The sequence below is a fragment of the Colias philodice genome, chromosome 7 (assembly GCF_061535455.1).
Source record: "Colias philodice isolate Cphi_HAF_F1 chromosome 7, ilColPhil1 Martin Lab GWU primary, whole genome shotgun sequence".
NCBI lineage: Eukaryota > Metazoa > Arthropoda > Insecta > Lepidoptera > Pieridae > Colias > Colias philodice.
Window position 1 is genome coordinate 5,738,630 of NC_143092.1, and position 21,588 is coordinate 5,760,217.

The following is a 21,588-nucleotide window of genomic DNA, read 5'->3' on the forward strand; positions in this document are numbered from 1 at the left end:
CCATCATTTTTCTTTTAGTCATTGCGTAATAAGACCTCTGTAGAACCGCCATTCTGTTACAAATGACCCGAAATTTTGTGTCAGTATCTCCCGGCCTATGTATGTGTCATATTTTGCAATTGTTTATAAATACAGGGTGATGTAATTGGTGTAGTACGAATATCTAAAAATCTATGAAGAATTTTGTGATACAGTAAATGGAAGAATTATAGACTATTTTACAGTATTTAATAAAATCATTTAATTTTTTGTTCATTTTCATTAGAAATGTCAATTTTTCTCACTAAGGTGGAAATTTCAATGATAAGGATCTTGTTAGAAAAATATAAATTTTGACTAAAATCGGCATTTTTTTTTTTCAAAAATCAAATTACTAATTAATAATCAGAGTTATCATATTATTAAAAAAACGCCCGTTATTTAAATCATTATCAAAAACAACCATCCGTGTGTTGGGAGTAAGCGCACGTGTTATTTGTATTGTTTTTATGACCTGAAATTTAATTATTATTTGATAATTGAATGATTATTAATACTTTTATCCAATTGATTATTATTAGAATAAATAATTAACTTCATCAATTGAGTTACTTTTAAATTATAATTTTACAGGTAAATTATGAGAGCTTTCATAAGTATGTAATTATATTTGCATATATTTATCTACAACGCACCCATTTTACAATTTAAGTCTAAAATGAAACTAGAGTCGCATTTATTTTTGAACATACTGTAAGTGAAATTGCATAAGTGTGAGTACTGTGAACATGCCAGCTTTCCTTAATTGACCGATATCACGTAGTCTAGTATAGTTATGTAAAACCTTATTAAATCTAACCAAAATCACACCAAAATCAATTAAAAACTAGTCTATGACCGTGTGTCACTTAAAATTTGACAGCTATCCGAGCTATCAGCTGCTTGTCATGTGACAGTTGACAGTGACATTGTATTTAGATTTCATTTTACGGCTAATTATTTTATTTACGAAGCAAAAAACTGCAAAAAACAAGAAACTATTTTTATTTTTTACACAACAAGAAACTAGTTTTCCACGACGCAGAACATTATGTATAAAGAATCGGAATTCTCAAAATATAGAGATGGAATTTATTCGCATATATTGTAAACATAGCTGTTGCTGACGACAAACGAGTCAGAATAATTTAGTTAAATCAATTCAAGCCACAAGGTCACGATATCACTTTGTAATTTAATCAGTCGGCCAGGCCCCCCTAGTCACATAACCACCGGCGCAAGATTACTCTTCTTCGGAGAAATATTTCGTAGCCATGGCTTCCACAATGATAAAATTACTCAAATCAGAGGTAAGTGTAGTTTTTGTATTTTCTTCTGTTAATTAATAATAATCATAACACAAAATATATTTGATAACTTTTAAATTTGTGTTTATTAAAATGTTGCTTTATTATAATTTATTCCATGACATGCTGGTTTTGGAACCACATTTTAATATAACAAGTTGTTAATAATATTTTGTGATAAATGGTTTCTTGATTTTACAAGTATCCTGTTACTAAAAATGTAAAATAACAAAGGTCTTGATACATCATTCAAATAATTTGGAATTTAAAACATTAAGTAAATAATTCATGATACTGCGCCTGTACCTTACTGCGTAGTTGAATATTTTTCTCTGAAAGTTTCATCATTTTTCAATCAATAATTCACATGTTGTTGTGGTATAGAATTTGTAGGCACATAATTTATTGTAAGGATAAGTTTTAGATGTTACTCTATATTTTTTTTTGTGATTTAGTTTCAATTATTTGAACCAAATTAAAACTTTTATCAAATCTACAAAAATTATTGATCATATTTGGTTATATTTAATACATAATTTCATATGCAGATAAACTGTATTTGCAATAACATATTGACAATTCTTATCTTTGCATCATTCTATTGAGATAAATAACACAATCAATAACATAACTACATTATTATTTAACTTCTGTTTCAGTCTCAAATATTCCTACGTAAAAACTACAGCAGTGCTGCGCCAACCACAAAATTGTACATTGACGGACAATTTGTAGACTCGAAAACTAGCCAATGGATAGAACTAACAAACCCTGCGACTAATGAAGTAATTGGAAGGTGAATACAAGGGTTTTAAACTTTCCTTCATTCATTAAAATATGTTTCATTTAAACGGGTAAAAAGGCTTTACATTCATTGTAGATATGAACTGATAGTAGGTACACAATTTTCCTTGATAAGTGGAATTTTTGTGGATACAATATTTTTATTGTTCACATGATAAAAAGATTTTTTATTGGACTGTGCACAATTGTTTCAATTATTAAACATTTTGAAAGTGAACTTTATATGAGTTGAATTGGGTTAATAATGTGAATGAATAAATCATGTTTTAATCTTTAATGTATTCATGTAAATTTATGGTGATATCGAGATTGAGTGTCACAATGTCAAATTAAACTCTGGATACCTATCCATTTTAACAATCTTGATAATAATTTTCTAATTTGATTTCTTTAAGTTTATATAGGGTTCAACATGATGTACAATTATAAAAGAATAAGAGAAAAATTAACTTACATGTCATTCTATATTTTTTATATCAATTATCAATTATTATTATTTGTTATGTCTATAAAAGTTCAGCTCAAAAATTATATTTTATTGTTAATCAGATGTACCAGGTCAAATGATCTTATTATATAACTATTTAAATTGTGTCTTTATATCAGTAATGTTTATTTAGCAAATAATACATTAATTTGTAATCTCGACCTTGTTGCTAAGGTAAACAACACAAATTTATCTTATTATCTGATACCAAGTCATTTTGTAGAACTCATCCTCTTTTTACATATTAACATTATGAAACATTTAAATTATAAGATAAATATTCATCTTATATATAAAAATGAATCGCAAAATTTGTTGGTAAGCACATATCTCGAGAACGGCTGAACCGATTTCGATAATTCTTTTTTTATTATATTCCTTGAAGTACGAGGATGGTTCTTATGTAGAGAAAACGTAAACATGTACCACGGGCAAAGCCGGGGCGGACCGCTAGTGTAAATGTAAATGTGTTTACGTCACACTATACATATTTCTATACTATCTCATATCATACTTTCCTTAAGCAGCTTCGCCTGCTTTGTCTACAACTTAATAAGTTGGCTAGATTTTAATTTTTATCAACTGAGAAACAAAAATATAGAATAATTTGGTGTTTTAAAAAGTTATAAAAAACGTGGCCTATATTAAATTAACTTTATTATTTGATTTTTACAGAGTTCCAGAGACCACACAAGATGAATTGAACACAGCTCTCAACGCAGCTAAAAGGGCATACAAATCATGGAGCCAAAGTACTATTATGACACGTCAGCAACTTATGTTCAAGTAAATAAAAAAAAATTGAATATTGTTTATTATGGTTGATCTCTGTTTTAAAAGATGGAATTTTATATTTTTACTGTGATGTAACTGCCTTGTTATCTAAATTATGAAGGATTTAAGTATTTTTTAAACTGTAGTCCTATGTCCATATAGGGCAGATGCATACTTTGCTTGTTTGTTTTCCACAGAAAATCAAATCTATAACTTTTTACTTACTTTTATAATGAAGCTCTCTTTGGAGTAATTAATAAGATTCCTCAATGAAAATCATTGCTAAAGGTTTGCGCGTTTACTTCGAGAGAACCAATCTAAACTGGCTGCCAAAATCACAGAAGAACAAGGCAAGACCATTGCTGATGCTGAAGGTGACGTCCTTCGCGGAATACGTAAGTATTGAAAAAAAAAAACATAAAAAATGCGTCTTTCTTAGATATATCTATATACTTAGATTACTACAGTATTATAATGCAGAAATATTAAAAATGCAAGACTCAAAGGCAATTTTAAACAACAAATTAAGAATTCAAACGAATTTGTTTTTCTATACTTTTTTAATAAATGCTTATACATCCTGTCGTCGTCAAATATTATATAAGTAAAAATCAGTTATAAAACTTGTACCAAATTTAATAATTATTCCTTAGTTATAAAATGTATTATGAACACGATACAGATTACCATAAAACATACATGTACAAAAAATCTTTTATCAGTTTCCCTATTTCAGAATCGGTTGAACATTGCTGCAGTATAACATCTCTACAACTTGGTGACTGCATACAGAACATTTCTAAGGACATGGATACACACAGCTATAAAGTGCCTCTCGGTGTGGTTGGTGGTAAGTAGATAAAAAAAAAATACTTTTGTGTATCAAAAAAGGCAAGATTCAGTTGGAAAACGTTTTTTAAGCTAAATTAAAGAAGTTCAAATGTCAGTTTTTCGTATAATGGCTTGTATTTGCTTCAGTTTCTCTATACAAAAATATTGTTATCAATCATAATACATAATATTTGTTATCACTTCATCATTACCCTTATAAAATTTAATCTATTCAGGTGTTGCCGCATTCAACTTCCCCGTAATGATCCCACTATGGATGTTCCCACCTGCGATCGTGACTGGCAACACTTGTCTGATCAAACCTTCGGAACAAGACCCTGGAGCGACGGTCATGATGATGGAACTGCTCCAGGAGGCTGGAGCGCCACCTGGTATTGTCAATGTAAGTATTTTTTAATTATTTTCTATATATATTTTGTTTACAATTTTTAAAATCTTTGTTCGATTACTGTCAAATGTCAATATTGCAAAATGTTGTGTGTTGTTTTGTTTTTACTCCATTTATTGTGCACATGGCAGTTTGCTCATACAAAAGTAGATGCATCTTACGTAAACAAATAATAATAAATTATTATGAAATTCTTATTGGTTGTTTGAAATTATTGGTTGATGTCCTATTTTTCATTGTTTTTTTACAAAACCATTTCTTTAACGATCAAGCGACGTTTTCTATAATAAATAATGGTCTATGAATATTATAGGTTGTCCACGGTACACACGACACGGTTAACTTCTTCTGCGACAATCCCGACATCAAAGCGGTCTCATTTGTGGGTGGAGATGCTGCCGGCAAACATATTTATTCAAGAGCTTCTGCTGCAGGTATTCTATTTATAATTATTTGAAAAAAACAGTCCGTTATTAGAAACTTGTATAAATTTTTATGCAGTATTTGAATGCTATAAAAAAATAACAAAAATGTGTGCGTGTACTAGTATACACACGTAAGAAGTGAAACATCTTTATGACCTTATTTTTCAAAAAATAATTTACTATATGAAACTTTACAGAAATACGTCAAATCACGCGTGGTAAGGATAAGAAAAAGATGGCGCGTAACGGAAAAATGTTACACTAAATTTTTTTCCAACCCCAATAAAGGAGTTTCACTTCATAATGTAAACATGAACAAGACTAATCTATATTTGAAGAAGCAATCTCAATTACAAAAATAATTTTCAAATACATGCTTAACGCGATATATTGTTTTATACATATAACACAGATTCAATGACTTCTTTCATTGGCAGATACTGCTTTAATCAGCAAAATCTGCGCAATACGATACAATACAATACAACAAAGATTTATTGCAACGAAAGAACACAATGATATTTTTATACACTATAGGACACAATAAAAAATACAAAAAATTACAAAAATTAAAAAGCATAATCACAATCGAATTACAACACTTCTTCTGCACAGTTTTTTTTCCATAACTTCTTACACATTATTCAACTATATGTGTTTTTTTTAAAGGCAAGCGCGTGCAAAGCAACATGGGCGCTAAGAACCACGGCGTGGTGATGCCGGACGCGAACAAGGAGCACACGCTGAACCAGCTCGCCGGCGCCGCGTTCGGTGCGGCCGGACAGCGCTGCATGGCGCTCAGTACTGCTGTGTTTGTGGGTATGTAACATCACTACATAGTCACAGAATACATAATATGTAGTAGCTAAACGCTACAGAACGGACACTCTCCGCCTCCCGCCAAAATTAAACACTTACCTCACCCCGCACGATCAGTCTAAAAATGGTCCACATTTTTCTACAGGGACGATACGCAACGAAGATTACCATTAATCAAATTGACTTAAAGTAATTTTATTATTTTGGATTTGTGATTATCGTTTTTCGTAGAAGATTGTTAGATATTATGCTGTTTACGGATGTATTTCATCAGAAAAACGCGAATTTTTTTTACGCTAGTCAAAGATGTGCCAACCATAAAGCGTTAACACACACATTTGCAGTCTCTACAGTGTGACTGTCAAAACGATAATTTTGTATGGAGTGCCCGGGGTGTGACATAGTATAAAACAAAGTCGCTTTTTCTGTTCCTATATCCCTATGTATGCTTAAATCCTTAAAACGCAATGGATTTTGATGCGGTTTTTTTAATAGTGATTCAAGAGAAAGCTTTTAGTATATAATTTATTAGGTTTTAGACAAAGCGGGCGAAGCCGCGGGTGGAAAGCTAGTAAGTAATAAGTTCTTAAATAAACGTGTTTCTTTTGTGTTTAAATTCCTCGTTTAGGTAGGTTTCGAAGGCTGTAAAAAATTCAAATTAAAAAAAACATCTTTTCTTTTTTATTTGTAAATGGAATTACATAATATTTCTTAGATTTACAAAGAGCATCTTAAGTAGGTGACTTATGTACAATGGTCTATGTAGTATTCAGTTGCAGGTTGGAAATATGAATCACTTCATCAATACATATATGTTATTTTATGTACTTTTTTGTGTGTAAAAGTATCACAAAAAACTAGCAAAGATGAAACTGAAAATGTCCCATATTGAACTTGCCTTATAGAAAAACTTTGTTCTCAGGTGAAGCGAAAGAATGGATTCCTGACTTGGTTGAACGTGCAAAGGCCCTGAAAGTGAACGCAGGACATGTTCCCGGCACTGATGTTGGACCCGTTATATCCGTGAAGGCCAAGGAAAGAATTCTGAAACTCATTGAATCAGGTATGTATTTTGTTAAATTTGATCCATGTAAAAAATTGTGTTAGCTTTATTTATAACATGTTTTAATAATTCTCAAGACTTGCACAACACTATGTCGTCCAAATAATTTTGCTTTCTATGAAAAATTCTTGATTTTAATTATATCGAATAAAATTCTTGCAGGAGTGAAAGAAGGCGCTCAATTAGTTCTCGATGGCCGTAAAGTCACGGTGCCCGGTTTCGAAAAGGGCAACTTCGTCGGTCCGACAATTCTGACACATGTCAAACCTAACATGGAATGTTACAAGGAAGAAATATTCGGCCCAGTTCTAGTGTGCCTCTTTGTGGATACTCTGGATGAAGCTATTCAATTGGTTAACGCGAATCCCTACGGAAATGGAACAGCTGTGTTCACCACAAATGGAGCAACCGCCAGGAAGTTTGCCTCAGAAATCGACGTCGGACAAGTCGGTGTGAATGTGCCCATCCCTGTCCCGTTGTCTATGTTCTCTTTCACGGGAACTCGTGGAAGTTTCCTGGGAACAAACCACTTCTGCGGCAAGCAAGGGCTCGACTTCTACACTGAATTGAAAACGGTTGTCTCTTTCTGGAGGCAAAGCGATGTATCCCACGCTAAAGCAGCTGTGTCTATGCCTACTCAACAATAATAATGCATAATATAATATGTAATACATTCATACGAATTTCTCCCACCTAGGTTTAAGAAAATATAGTCGTTTAAATATGAAATCATATAAGAAAAAGTGTCATAAAGCATTTATTAATGTTTGTTTTTATTTTTTATTGTTTTTATTGTTATCGCTGCGTCTTCCATAAACTGTGATTGTTATATGCATTCTATTTTTATCAAGCTTAATACTTCTATTTTGAAATAAATAATATTTATAAATTGACTTTTTTATTTGCACAAATACTGGTATAGGTAACATTTACAAAATTGGACACGATCCACAGCTATCTGTAGCGAGGATTTGTAGCACAACACAATCCATTTTTCTTTTTATATCTAAGGTGATAAAATGGAATAAGTATAGTAACGAAACAAAACAAACAAATGTTGTTTTCAGTATAAATGCCACAATATTTCGTTGGGAAGACTTATTATTATAAATTAAGCATATTAAACCAGGGTTGGACGCAGAGCGTAGTAACTCATATGAATATAAAATTAATCATAATACATATATTATTGATAATAAATCATAAGATCATAATCAATTAATAAAAAAATCCTAATATCATGTTTAAAATTTAATTATATCATTTTAAATAAACTCCTGCGCATCACTGTGACATTGAAAAACTGGCAAGCCGAGTTTGACAAGCGTCAATTTTGAAATTTGAATTTTCATTGTTGTTTTGTTTGGCATCATGAAAATAAACAACAGCTTTGTTTTGATTGTAAACAAAAATCTTCATATTCGTTACATACAATGATTTCATTCTGATGTTTATAATAAGTGGTAGATTCGGCACCAATTAATTTGCAATGTTTGTAAACTTTTCATTGTTTTGACGAAACGCAAGCGTAAGGCGTCGTAACACATGACATCACAAACAAGTAGCAATTTGAGTTTCCTTTGGCTCCTATTACTTTGTCAGTGGAAACGATGGAATCAACACGTTTCGTTTTTAGTTGGTCGAGTTTAGTGTTTGCATTATTTGCATCTAGCACTTTAGCTTTAACACCGCAGTGCCGAAATGAACGAGGTGAACCAGTGGATTGGTAAGTGCTTCAACCTTGGTCCTAGATTCCTTGTAATATTCCTATACCTAGATGAAGAATCGGGGTTTTAACTTTTAAATACCAGTATATATATTTCTATATTACAATTGTGTTAAGTATAAGGAAATCATTTGTACAACATAATTATTAAATGAATCATAATGTTTATGATAAAATGGTTATTAGCAGCATGAGCAATAGTTATAACTTGATTTAAGACTAAATAAATATATAGCTTTTATATATCTGGCTAAATATCAAGTTACTATTTATTTTTTTGCTAATTTAATAAATGATAATAATATGTAATCTTTTTAATTCTATTAAAACTACTCTTTAATGAAAACTAAATCCACAGAGATTTTTTTTATTTATACAAACATTGCATTTAATATTTATATAAAAAAGTTAAATACTTGTAGGTATGTAGTATTAAAAATGAAAAACAATATGAATTGATGTTTTCATATTCAATCATAATAACTCTGATTTATAGGTTCTATGTGTACAAATTACCCAGAGAGAAGAACCACTTAAATCCTCTAGTTAGAAGAGGAGTAGCTTACATGCATTTAACACCATCAAAATTGAGAGGGGGCTGGATAATGTCTGATTTGGCTATTGGTGACCCAAGATCTATGGTTGGGAAAACTCTGGCACCATTATACCAGGTAAATTTAGAATAAGACTAAAAACAAAATTTCTATTTAATATTTTCCATTATTAATAATGTATTTAAGCGCCGATTTTTCAATGCTTGGATAAAACTAATTCGTCGAATAATGTATAAAACTACCATTTTAAAAACGTATTCCAATTGCCCGTATTTGACAGTTTACGTGACATTTTAATATTATCGTGTAATACTTTATTGGACGGATAAGTTTTATCCAAGCATTGAAAAATTGGCCCTAAATGAAATAAATGATAAAATCATCATATATTTTCAGGATAAGAACATAATTTCCTTAGTGTACAATGATCAGCCACCTGCTACTGAACACCAACCAGATATATTGCAAACAGTTGCAGAGATGTATTCCAGGAGCAAGAAAGGTAATTATTATTTTTACATTTACATTACGTGAATAGTGATTGTTATGCGTTCAATAATTATAGCTAAGATTTTCCTGCCTCATTGTAGTGGTTAGGATTATTAATTTTTTGCTAGGTTTGAGGTCCAAGCCATGTTAAAAGGAAAAATTATTGAATAATAATTAAATGGTCAAAGTTAGAGAATCAGTTTTGCATTAAAAACATTTGTGTTTTTTAAAAATTGCCCTTATTTTCAGGACAGCAGAAACAATCAACTATCAGAAAGTACAAGAAGTTTAAGCTTGGTGACAAATATTATGATGACTATGATTTAGCAGAAATGTGTAAAATGCATTCAAAGTTTATGAAAAACAGAGTTGAGAATGGTCACACAAAAGGTGTTATACTTGGAGATAAATTTACTTCTCTGTGGCTTGTTCATTCCGTACCTCGTTTTCCACCTATACCTGATAGTAAGTTTTACCCATTTAATAATGCTAATAAAATAAATAAAATAATATATGTACCCTTGGTCCAAAAATAAACAATTTTGAATAAAAAAAAAGAACAAAAATCATTATACACACCCTGTATACTGTGGTATTTTATTTTTAAATTTTACAAATATTGAGTCATCAATCAATTGAAATTAGTTTAATTTTTTTGAGAAGCTTTGAGGTAAATATTTTAAATATGACATTGAAAATGTATGGTCAGTATTAAAATTTATGGGTCTTTGCTAATATTAGCGAATGGTGAATTGTCTTCCATATCTTACGATTTGATCAATTTTTTTACTTATTTTCCAGTGAATGGGCTCAATGTAAGCTCATACAGCTACCCAGCGACTGGTATGAAGTATGGCCAGTCATTTCTCTGTGTGTCTGTCCAAACCTCCACACTGAACCAAATCGGCACCCAGTTGAAATACAATGAGCCTTTGATCGTATTTCATAGAATACCACAGGAATTTGAAAGTGAACTACCAAATTTAGTTGATGTTATAAGAAATAAAACTGTTGACTCTTCTCCATGGTAAGCACTACTAATATTATTTGTAGCATAAAAATAGTAATTTTAACGGAAATATTCGATAAATTATAGGACTTGCTTCTAGCAGTAACAAAGGAAACAATACAAAAAATAATGCTTAAAAAATTATTATAACTAATGCCATAATTGATAAGGTCAACTGAAGGGAGTCATGCACCACTGATGATTTTATGTATACAGAGCTGAGTGATAAATAATTATTTTTTGTTATATCTATGCTTTAATACTCATAAATAAAATATAAAGGCATTATTTGGAAAAACAAATGGACATACAATAATGTTTTCAGGTATCACATAGAAAGTTTTGAAACGCTTGTCGGTCGTAAATTTCTCTCTTTTGCAAAGAGTGCAATGTTCAATGATGATTTATATAGTGGGTTAGTAGCTGAAGTATTGCAGTCAGATTTACTCGTTGAGTCTTGGACGAATGGACCGGGGACTTTGGACTCAGAATGCAATAGGAACTTTCAGTGAGTATTTGTTGTAACGCATCTTTATTTAAGCTACTATAATATTTATACAAACTTTTAAAAGCTTGTTCAACTGCATAATGGTTATGTCAATATTTTTTTCTTTTGCGTGTATGAATTGAACCATCTTTATATTTAATCAAAGTGGTAAGTAGTAGTAGTAAACATAATTTCCATTCAAAAATAAAAATTCTCACATATTTATTTCTCAAGGTTTAGTTATTTTAAGCAATTTTTAGGCAATTTTGCCGTCTTTCTGCAAAGTTTTCTTCAATGTTTAAACATCTGTACTGATCGTTTAATTTTTTTTCCACAGAGTAAGAAACATAGAGCGTCTCAAGTTTCCAATCGCCAAAATGTCGTTCACATCTCATAATGACCACTCAAAATGGACGGTAGCGGTCGCACACAAAATGCACAACAGTCAAGATACTAAAGTCGCTGACTATTGGGTCTGCGTGGGAGATATTAATCGAGCGGTAAGATATAATAACGTGTATGAGGTTTTATTTATACTTATTTTCAATTTTTTTTTTATTATAGAAATAATGTAAGCAGGAATTTATCATGTTATTAAAGTAACAACAGGCTTTGATTAGTGCAATGCATTTTTAAAAGCCATTAATTTACGCATTTTTAGTTTAAATACTTAATAAAATATAATGTCGAAGGCATTCTCGAGTTTCGTCATTTATTTCGTCAACTAAAACAATGTGCAAAATATATGAAGCTGTTATACTTCATTATTTTTATTTTATTTTACAAAAACGGAAATATATATTCATGTCATCATATTTTTATAATAATTATGAAAAACAACAACAAAAATGGAATTGCAATTAGATTTTTGTTAATAAATAATTATTATTTACAGTTACCACAAGAATCACGGGGTGGTGGTACGGTGTGTACTTCTGGACCAATTCTGTGGGGAAATTTCGCACATCTTATTGAATCTGTGCAAACTTGTAATTAGTTTATAAGCTATTCTAATTTAAGATTTACTGTGATAAATATAGATTAAGCAGTTGTAAATATATGTTATAATGACTTAAGAACGTTTTGATAGAATAATGTGATATTTGTCGCAAATAATACTTCCTCGAGTAGTAAAACATCATTATCATTGCAAACTTAAATGACATTCCATATCGATATAATTATGTTGAAAAATAAATGCGGTAAAATACAAAATATGTTTATGTATACAGTCAAGATGAAATTTACTTAAATTTAATAAGGCTTTTTCTGATCTAGGTTAAGAAATATTATCTAATTCTGTTTATATGGCTTTATTGTTTTTCATGTAATGCTCAAACTTCAATGATTTTACCATACTTACTTATATGTATATGTATGTATATGCTTTATATCTTTTGTATTTTATATTGATTTTTAAGTAAATAAATTTAACTTCTCTACAATACGTTTTTTAATGTTTCAACAAAATGCCATTATACCAATAATTTCAAAAGCAAGCGCAAGCATAAAATTATTTTACAGTTTATAGTTCCATAAAAATGAAATATTCTTAAATAAAAAACTGTTTTGTAAAATCATGAACAAGTTGTATTTCTTTGGTATTTATTTAGTTATTTCAATTTATTGCTGTAACTTAACGTATGGTTTGGATGTAGAAGGATGGAATTATTTAAACCTACATTGTAGAGATAATGATAATATACCCATTGATTGGTAAGTTATAAAAGTATTATTATCATTTTTATAACATTTTATTAATTTAAGATTCACACTAATGTTGCGCTATTCATGAACTAAACTTACTAAAGGTTTTATACATTATATTTCTACTACTTATTGAGCACTATTTAAGTTATAGAAAATATTTTATTTACGAGATAATATTATGAGATACATATATTGATTTAGAAATATGGATATTGCCTGGTTATGTGTATTGTGTAATGTATATTTTGTGTGTGTGTTATCTGTGAAAATGGTACTATTTAATGCATTGCAAGTTTACATAAAAACACTTTTTGAAAAAATCCATCATTTATGTTTAAACTAAAAACTATTTCTAGGTGGTTCATTTACAAACCGCCGACCGAAATAATACCATACACTCGATTGGGTAAAAACTTTACGTTTATAACTTCAGACGAGCCCGGCAGATGGCGCGCGTCGTTCCCACATACTAATATTAATTCCAATTCTCTATTGCAACATACTTTATCGCCTATTTTTAGGGTAAGTTTTGATTTGAACATAAATTTACTAACGTTAAATGCTGGATTTGTTTATTTTTATATGCTAAATTTTTGGGCTTATTGTAGTTGACTTTTTTATAGTTAATATTATCATAAAAAAGTGAACTACAATACGCCTAGGTAACATCGCATTTTTTAAATATGCCTTATTGTTACATTTTTATAATCTTAGGAATTAATGTGGGCTAAGTAGAAAAAGTTAATGCACATTAAGAAGGTTGTATAACTCGATAGTTAAGATTTGTTTCTATATTTCAGCCGACATATTCAGATCACATAGCTTTAGCAATATATGATAGAAAAAAGGATAGTAAAAACTTGGGTTCTGCAGCACATGGAGTGCTCATGGCTGATGAAGTCGGAGGTGTGTGGATCGGCCATACCGTCCCAGACCTTATTAATTTTAAACGTAAGTAGAGATTATAACGCACAAGTGATAATTATTGATCATTTATCCTAGTTATAATAAATGCGAAATATTGGAAGGATGTATCCCAATTAGGCCAAAATATCTCTTTGTTAGTTTGGTGGTATGAACAAATATCAAAAATCTATTTTCGAACAATGTTTTCAGGTGAACGTCCATTATTTCCTGAGGAAGAAACTGCAAATGGGCATCTACTTATGTGTTTATCAGTTGATTTAGAAACAATAAACCTGATTGCAAGATATCTTTCCCATACATCGCCGCATTTCACCCATATTCAAATACCAGAGACGTTGATAAAGTATCTTCCTGAATGGAGTTTTCAACAACCTCCCTTGACCGTGTAAGTTTTTTAATTTGGTTTTGTATACTCCTATAAAATTTATTTGTCTGTTGATACTCTACCACAGAATATATAATAGTAGCTCTACTTTCTGATGAATGAATTTCGCAACTTATTGTTCGTCTATTATGTTGATAACATAAAATATTTGTTTGTGCTATTCAATTGTTATCTATTTGAATTTTTCATAGATATTTAACAACAGAGCTTTAACTCGCAGTCGTGTTTTAACATTTCATGTAAACATTTAAGATCACGACTAAAACCTCTCACATTTACCACAAAAGGCAAGAGCCTTCAATCTGAGTTGCATGTAAGACGGCCAGGGGACCAACAGTGCCTTTACAGAAGCTTTGCGAGGGCGAAACATATCATACTCGACGTGTATGGACAGTCTGAAAGTGATTATTTGACTACTGTATGTGCGCAAAGTTTTGGGTAAGATTTCTAAATGTAACTATGTCTCTTTTTAGTAAAAGATAAAGTATGCAATTATTTACTAATAATTAGTTGAGAAGATTTTTAGTTATAGACATCGATTTTTACTTTCCAAAAAAAGGATGTGGCTTAAGTAGCGAATATACAGAAAGGAATAAGTTTTCAGGAAACTAACTCGGTCTATATAAGTTTAAGTACCTATAGTTGTTTCAATCTCTCTATAATTGATACTAACTTTTTTTTCCCCAAAAATTAGTGCACTTTTCTTCAGATACATCACCACCAATTTATTACAGTTCTTTATTTATTACAGTGTGCGCAATATAGAGAACATATCACTTAAACAACACGATCCCGACCGCGTGTTTTATTTCCACAACATGACAGACCGTATGAGGTTTGCTGTGAGCACAGCAGCTCATTGGCAAAAGAGAGGCTCCGGTCCCATACAATATTGGACTTGCATCAGTGATTTAGATAAAGAAGATACGAGAGGAGTCGGGGGACATCTGCTGTGTATACATGATTATAAAGTGTGGTGGGCGTTCGATAATTTCAAAATAAAAGAGCCTAATTGTTATTCGTTTTTTTTATTTCACAATAAACTTTACCTATAGACGTATAGTGATGTAGACGTATAGTCATAATAAACTCTACCTATAGACGTATAGTTTGTGATACGGAATGTTTTTCTAATAAACGTACCGCGTACGTAAGATTAGTTCCTAGACAGCAGTAGTTAAGAATTTTTAAATTTATTGGTTCAATTAGTAGTGACTAACTACCTTACTTCAAAATTATGGTTTTCTAAATGATAAGCAGCGTTCATTAGGCAACAGACAGCATTAAAATAAAACAATAGTTTATTATTTACGAATTACTTTATTATACAACAATTTTATTTACAAACATTCGCTTATAACATTGCTTATTAAACTCATTTAATATTATGTAATGTTACAAGCATGTACATTGATAATACACTCAGAAAAACCGCAAAATAAAGCATCACTGGACTTGTACGTGATTCCCGTACAACTTCCTTGCATATAATTTAGCTTCCATTTTAATTCGTATGACACACATATTGATCTCTTTCTTATTGCGTGAATGTGCAAAATGACTTCTTAAACTTTACTAGGTACTTACAGAAATCGTCAATCTTCTTGGCAGTTATCATTATTTTTGTTATAATTATTTTGGCTTATGTTTAAAATTATACCGATATTTTAGTCCCAATAAGATTGACGATCACCGTAGGTGCTTAGCTCAAATTATTTCATAGTCTAGCGCTGTTATTGTGAATATGGCAGTGCATAGGAATATAATATAATAATTTGCTTAGAAAATACAGTAATATCGATTTCGTTGTCGACTCTTAACGCTTCTTACATTTACAATTACATATCATATTATAATATGTCGTTTCAAAATCAATATCTTTAAATATATTTGGCACATATCATCCACTTCCCCGTGCCGTCGTGAAGGGACAAGCAGGTCGATAAAATCTATATTATCGATAATATAACGAACTTAAAACTAAGAACTACAAGGGTTAACACAATATACGAATAAATATAATGATGATATAAATTTGTGACTTAAAGAAATACATTAGGTTTTAGTTTATCTCCGTTCATCCTTAATGTATTGAAAATAGTGTGCTTATAATAATATTCTTAAGTAGGTAGATAGGCGCATTTAGTTGTGACTTCAAGTAACGCATTTTATCAACCAAACTTTATTGTTAGGACTTAAGACTGAAAGAATAATTCCGTTTATATAACCTCTTAATATATGATAATATATTAATACGAATATTAATTACTGAACGTATTTCTTCCATTAAAAGGCTGTATTTACAATATGTAGATATCTAAAAATGTATCCAAATACAGATAATAAAGTGTGTTTTTTTGTCCTGGAGGCGGTCGTTAGACTAATTTCTAAATCGGGCTAAAATATTCGGAATTTAAAAAATTTGCATCAAGATCGTCCACCAATCATAGCAATGAATTAGAAGTTCATGCCGCGACTCTCAAAGACGGCATTCTTGTGAACCATGAATCTTGTTTCATCTTCAGATAGTAGGAGTCTCTTGGGGAGGGACAGGTGAGGGCGTCTTCTAGAACCTTTAGTGCTGCGGTGGGGAGAACCTTAGCGCTGTATTCCGCTGCTTCCCCCGGCATCGTGACCGCGCAAGTCGCTGTTGTCGAACTTACATCGGAACTCGGGGTTTCTGGGCGGCTGGAATGTTATAATTAAAATATTACACAAGTCACATCGAATATCACTACACCATTTTTCTAAATCTTCGCAAAATTTTCCTAATAATTCCTAATACGTGAGAAAACGTCGTAGAGCCGTCGCAATGCCTAATACTATTTAATTTATATATTTGAGTACTTGTGATGGCTACTGTCAGTCAATGCTTAAAGCAATAATAGTACCACCCAAAATGCAATCTAATAATTTGATAAACTATATAGTTTAGGCTCAAGAGAATACCTGGCGGGTTGACTAGACGGTGTCAAGAGCGCGGGTGGGAGTACCTATATCTCCGTAGCGGATAGATCGGGTGCGTGTAGCAGTATGACGTGCAAGCGGCTGGCTCGTAGCACTACTATGTATCTAATCTGTCTTAACATTTAATATTATATAGATTGTAGTCTGTACTTTACCAGGTGGGTTGACTACATTTGCGTAGCGGATAGATCAGGTGCGTCCGTGCAAGCGGCTGGCTCGTAGCACCACTGCACTTTGTATCTAATCTGTCTTAGCACTATGTAGTCTGTAAGTTACCTGGCGGGTTGACTAGAAGGAGTCAAGAGCGCGGGCGGCGAGTATATCTCCGTAGCAGATAGATCGGGTGCGTGTAGCAGTACGACGTGCAAGCGGCTGGCCCGTAGCGAGGCGCGTAGAGCGCGTGCCACCCCCCAGGTGCCCCAGCGGACGGCTGCTGCGCCCGCAAAGCTCTCGCCTGAACCTTCCATGCGGGAGAGGCTTTCGCATGCCGTGTCTGATGTTAGCCCTGTAGATATAATGACGGTATTTAAAAACATTCACGAATTTGTTAGGTTGCATGATACACACACAGTAATCGATAAAAAATATAAAAGTATACTTAATACATATTTTCTTGTCTGATGAGGCCATAAAATCGACTTTGTTTAATAAATTCAAAAGCTTACTCCGTACTCTTATATTACTTGTCGCGCGCTTTCACCGTGTACAAAGCATTTCTATAGCTTATGTAATTATGTTATATTCTGGTACGTCGGTAACGTACCAGTAATCTAAATTCGTTTCGTAGTTTTCTCATGAAAAAGTAACAAACATACATCCAATATCCATTAATTGTTAAAAACTTTCGCATTTAAATTAGTAGGATAAAAACAAACCTATATAAAACAATCTGCCCGCATAAGGATGGTCAGCCGCAGCAGCAGCGAGCAAAGGCGCGAACGTCCTCGCGACCCGCAGCGCACCGAGCACGTTGCCTCGCAGCGCGGCTTCCCAGCACGCCGCGCCGCCGCGACCGCTGCTACCCGCTGTGTTTATTACTGCCCATACACCTGGAATAAAATTAATTAATTAATGACTAACAATGAAATACATTCAATTAAATAGTGCTTTAAATAATTACAAGTTTGTACACCAAGCTTGTAATTGTGTTTTTTGTACTGTTTTTATCATTAAACATCTATTCATTACATTTGTCTATGATAATAGCGAAGTGTTATAACTTATAAGTTATTTCTATTGTAACAATGGTAATATTCTAATGAGGAAAGCATGGAAAAAACTTAGGTACTATAATTTTATTGGCGTCCAATTGGATCATCATATATTTTGTTATGGAGACAGTAAAAAGCAATGAGCTGATCTAAACTGAATACGCAAGTTTTATGCATTTAATCATCGTTATAATAAGCTAAAGTGACATCTGTCGCAATAATGCTGACAATACGTGCTACCTTTGTTTTCCCATTATGGTTGTGAATTATCAATGTACTTAAGTCACGATAGATGGCGTTGCTACCCAAGGAAAGATACAATAAAACTTTATTGTATGGGAAGATACTGTAAAAGGTTTTGTAACCAATAGTTGTTTTAATTATTTAAGCAATTAGAATTATAAGTTATTTAACAATTTATAATTTTGTAGCTTAGTATACTACATATCGTATCAATTTTTGTTACCACGTCAGCAAGCACTGCTGGTGTAGTGGTATCATGCAAGATTCCCATTCTTGCGACCCGGGTTCGATTCCCGGGCAGTGCATGAATATTTTTCTTTTTTTAATTTCCTGATTGTTCTTATTTATCTATCCTTAATACGTGCCGTTATGACTACTAGAGGTATTTTATGTATTTTCACTTTTTAAGCGAGTTTCTGCAGTAACATTAAATCATTTTATGTTTTTTTTCATACATTTTGAACTCTGCCATTTTCTGATACAATAATAGTATAACATAGAAATTAAAATTTAAGTACATTCTTTCCATGTTATGACGCACCAGTCACGGCTTCTCACGTCACGTCACGTCACGTCACGGGTATGTCACTATCTATGGATATTTCAATAAACGTACCATGTTCACCAGCCGGCAAGTGCTGTGCAGTCGCTCTAGCGGCTTCTTCCAACAGATCCTCTCTAGCCACGTCCAGCTCGAGTGTGGCCAGTCTCGGCGGCGGCTGGTCCTCCGGCGTGGCCGCGACGTGGTTCTGCAGCCAGGATTCCGCGAGCCGCGCGCCAAGCCCGCCTTGCCGGCAACCCGCTATCACCCGCCAGCCGCGGCTGCTGAGGTATGTCGCTATCTGTGGATGGATAAAAAGGTATTCGTAGATTATTATCAACATGTTATTTGTTATAATGAGGTACCTATCCTATCCTACTTATATTATAAATGCGAAAGTTTGTAACATATATTTTATCTTACGTATTAGACTTACCTATGTCAAATAGTGTACAAAATACAGTACGCTTAAATTAGAAGAGCATAACTAACCAATGTCCAACTTACTACATAAACTTGTTCATGATTTATCTTGAATGATCATTACCCTGCAGTCTGCACATAAAACGAAGGAGAGATTGCCTCCTTAGGACTTAAATATTTACTTTACTAATAAAATCTGCACCTACTATACATTTATGTTCATTGTAATCACAATAATAGTATAACATCAACAGTAATAATAACATCGAATTTGCGTAAACTCAACTAACCTGCAGTCCAAGTGCCGAATCCACCGAGGTGACGAGCACCGTCTTCGCGCTGTCCACCGGCAGCACCTCCCCAACCTTCACCTTCCTCAGCAGGTAGAGAAGCAACGCGCCCACGATCGAGCACAGAGCTGCTAGCTGCAGCCCCAACGACAACCAAGTGAGGGGATCCATTACTGGCTGTGCATTATTTTGCGTCTGTGGAAAAAAAATGTTTAGTTTTTTTTTTCTGAAATCGGCAGCGGTTCAATATGTTAGGGAATGATTTTGTATATTGCGAATGTTGTGATCTTTTTATTAATAAATTATTAAATAAAAGATTGTTATTAATTGTAAAAGCTTGTTTTAATATCTCATAATATGAAATGGAGAGATGCAACCATGATGCAACATACGTTGACGGAAAACTAACCAAATAATTTATCTTTAAAATCAATTAGCAAACTAATTTAATATGTTAATAAACTCATCAAGCGCATTTCGAACAGAATGAATCAATTATTTTGCATTTCTCTTAGATACCATGATAATATCTAGGATATAAATAACATCGCGCCATTGATTTTCACGGTGGGAGCACATTGAGAGATACCTCTGCGATTTTATCTGATAAATCAATTCAAAGATAGTTAGTTAGATTAAACTCGTTGAATACAAAATAAGGCTGAATAAACTAATTAAATTATAGTTACATAAGTAGGTACCGCTTTACCTACTAAAGAGGTATAACAACTAAGCACGGTGAATGATGATTGCTGGCGATTTAAAAGATTAAAGAAACCTGTTTTAATAATTAAAAAGTAAGTGTTCGCGATAAGGCATGTTGTTAAGGCCTACAATCTTTAGACTTTATGATAATTGCAGAAGTGCGGAAGCTTGATATATTTCAAGAGATACGTTTGTAACACAGCGGTATAAAACCATACTTATAATCTCATGTGTAGCGCTTTGTCATTATTATGTTACATGGAATAATTAATTCTAACAGCTTTCACGCCTCACCTGTATGAGCATAGTGATAGTGTACCTTAGCAGTGTACCTCCTAACTTTTTCCTATAAACAAAACCATTTGAACCACTAATCTTCAGTAAAACTCAACTGCAATTGTCAATTCTACTGACGATCGAACTCGTTTGTTAACAATATCTGGGGACGGATGAGTTTCAATAAACAAAGACCACAATAGCTACTAAATAGCTCAATGGATTGATATTTGATAACATAAACATGCAACGTGACAAAGAATCGCGCCTGGTATCTACTGTTAATACTAATATAAGACTAACATACCTAATGCGTACCTAGTTTGTTCAACATTAAAACATCTGATTGCATTCTAGAAACATTATTAAATAAGGTAGTCATGGTCAATGGTCATGGTACTTTGAAGTTAAGGAGCCAATTTTTTGGAAACCAAAGACGATTTTGTGTTTTATTTCACGAATGATAATATGTAATTGTAAGTTCATTGTAAGTTCAATAGTCATTTTAAAATAACCGCATGTAGATTTGAAAACCCAGTTCTCAATAGAAATAATATTAATTATTCGACTTCAATTTAAAATAGAGCGTCAATCATCATTATTCCACCGCGCAGTGAAGCAAATTTCTATTCGCAATTGATGCAATTCAGAAAGAAAGTCCTTTTAGTTGACGCTAAATGAAGGAAAGCGTGAAATTCGCAATACTTA

General features: G+C 32.4%; 4 protein-coding genes and 1 non-coding gene across 5 annotated transcripts in view; 4 read left to right on the forward strand and 1 right to left on the reverse strand.

Moving 5' to 3' along the window:
- The first annotated feature begins 936 nt into the window (after positions 1 to 936).
- LOC149487075 (putative methylmalonate-semialdehyde/malonate-semialdehyde dehydrogenase [acylating], mitochondrial) lies at positions 937 to 7,824 on the forward strand. The gene is made up of 10 exons (XM_089697299.1): positions 937 to 1,328; positions 1,985 to 2,121; positions 3,292 to 3,402; positions 3,679 to 3,785; positions 4,127 to 4,240; positions 4,458 to 4,624; positions 4,944 to 5,064; positions 5,725 to 5,874; positions 6,797 to 6,937; positions 7,100 to 7,824. Exons 1-10 carry the CDS (start codon positions 1,293 to 1,295, stop codon positions 7,582 to 7,584), a joined length of 1,569 nt encoding a protein of 522 aa, XP_089553425.1. The 5' UTR covers positions 937 to 1,292; the 3' UTR covers positions 7,585 to 7,824.
- Positions 7,825 to 8,269: 445 nt separating this feature from the next.
- LOC149487076 (deoxyribonuclease-2-alpha-like) lies at positions 8,270 to 12,641 on the forward strand. Its single transcript, XM_089697301.1, has 8 exons — positions 8,270 to 8,663; positions 9,160 to 9,334; positions 9,614 to 9,719; positions 9,956 to 10,171; positions 10,508 to 10,733; positions 11,041 to 11,223; positions 11,540 to 11,702; positions 12,098 to 12,641. The coding sequence occupies exons 1-8, from the start codon at positions 8,548 to 8,550 to the stop codon at positions 12,197 to 12,199; spliced, it is 1,287 nt and encodes a 428-aa protein (XP_089553427.1). The 5' UTR covers positions 8,270 to 8,547; the 3' UTR covers positions 12,200 to 12,641.
- A 476-nt stretch (positions 12,642 to 13,117) lies between these two features.
- On the forward strand, positions 13,118 to 15,279 carry LOC149487077 (deoxyribonuclease-2-alpha-like). Its single transcript, XM_089697354.1, has 6 exons — positions 13,118 to 13,131; positions 13,269 to 13,434; positions 13,713 to 13,863; positions 14,029 to 14,224; positions 14,477 to 14,662; positions 14,976 to 15,279. The coding sequence occupies exons 1-6, from the start codon at positions 13,118 to 13,120 to the stop codon at positions 15,277 to 15,279; spliced, it is 1,017 nt and encodes a 338-aa protein (XP_089553480.1).
- Positions 15,280 to 15,524: 245 nt separating this feature from the next.
- Positions 15,525 to 21,588, reverse strand: part of LOC149487078 (uncharacterized) — a 39,808-nt gene continuing 33,744 nt past the window's right edge. Inside the window, exons 2-6 of the mRNA XM_089697302.1 lie at positions 19,900 to 20,094; positions 19,262 to 19,487; positions 18,067 to 18,240; positions 17,468 to 17,696; positions 15,525 to 16,912 (exon numbers count right to left, since the gene is read on the reverse strand). Coding sequence (XP_089553428.1) covers positions 16,690 to 16,912; positions 17,468 to 17,696; positions 18,067 to 18,240; positions 19,262 to 19,487; positions 19,900 to 20,070 — 1,023 coding nt within the window. The 5' untranslated portion in view covers positions 20,071 to 20,094 and the 3' untranslated portion in view covers positions 15,525 to 16,689. The remainder of the gene's footprint in view (positions 16,913 to 17,467; positions 17,697 to 18,066; positions 18,241 to 19,261; positions 19,488 to 19,899; positions 20,095 to 21,588) is intronic.
- On the forward strand, positions 18,880 to 18,950 carry TRNAG-CCC (transfer RNA glycine (anticodon CCC)). The gene has a single exon. It is a non-coding gene; the product is annotated as a tRNA-Gly (tRNA).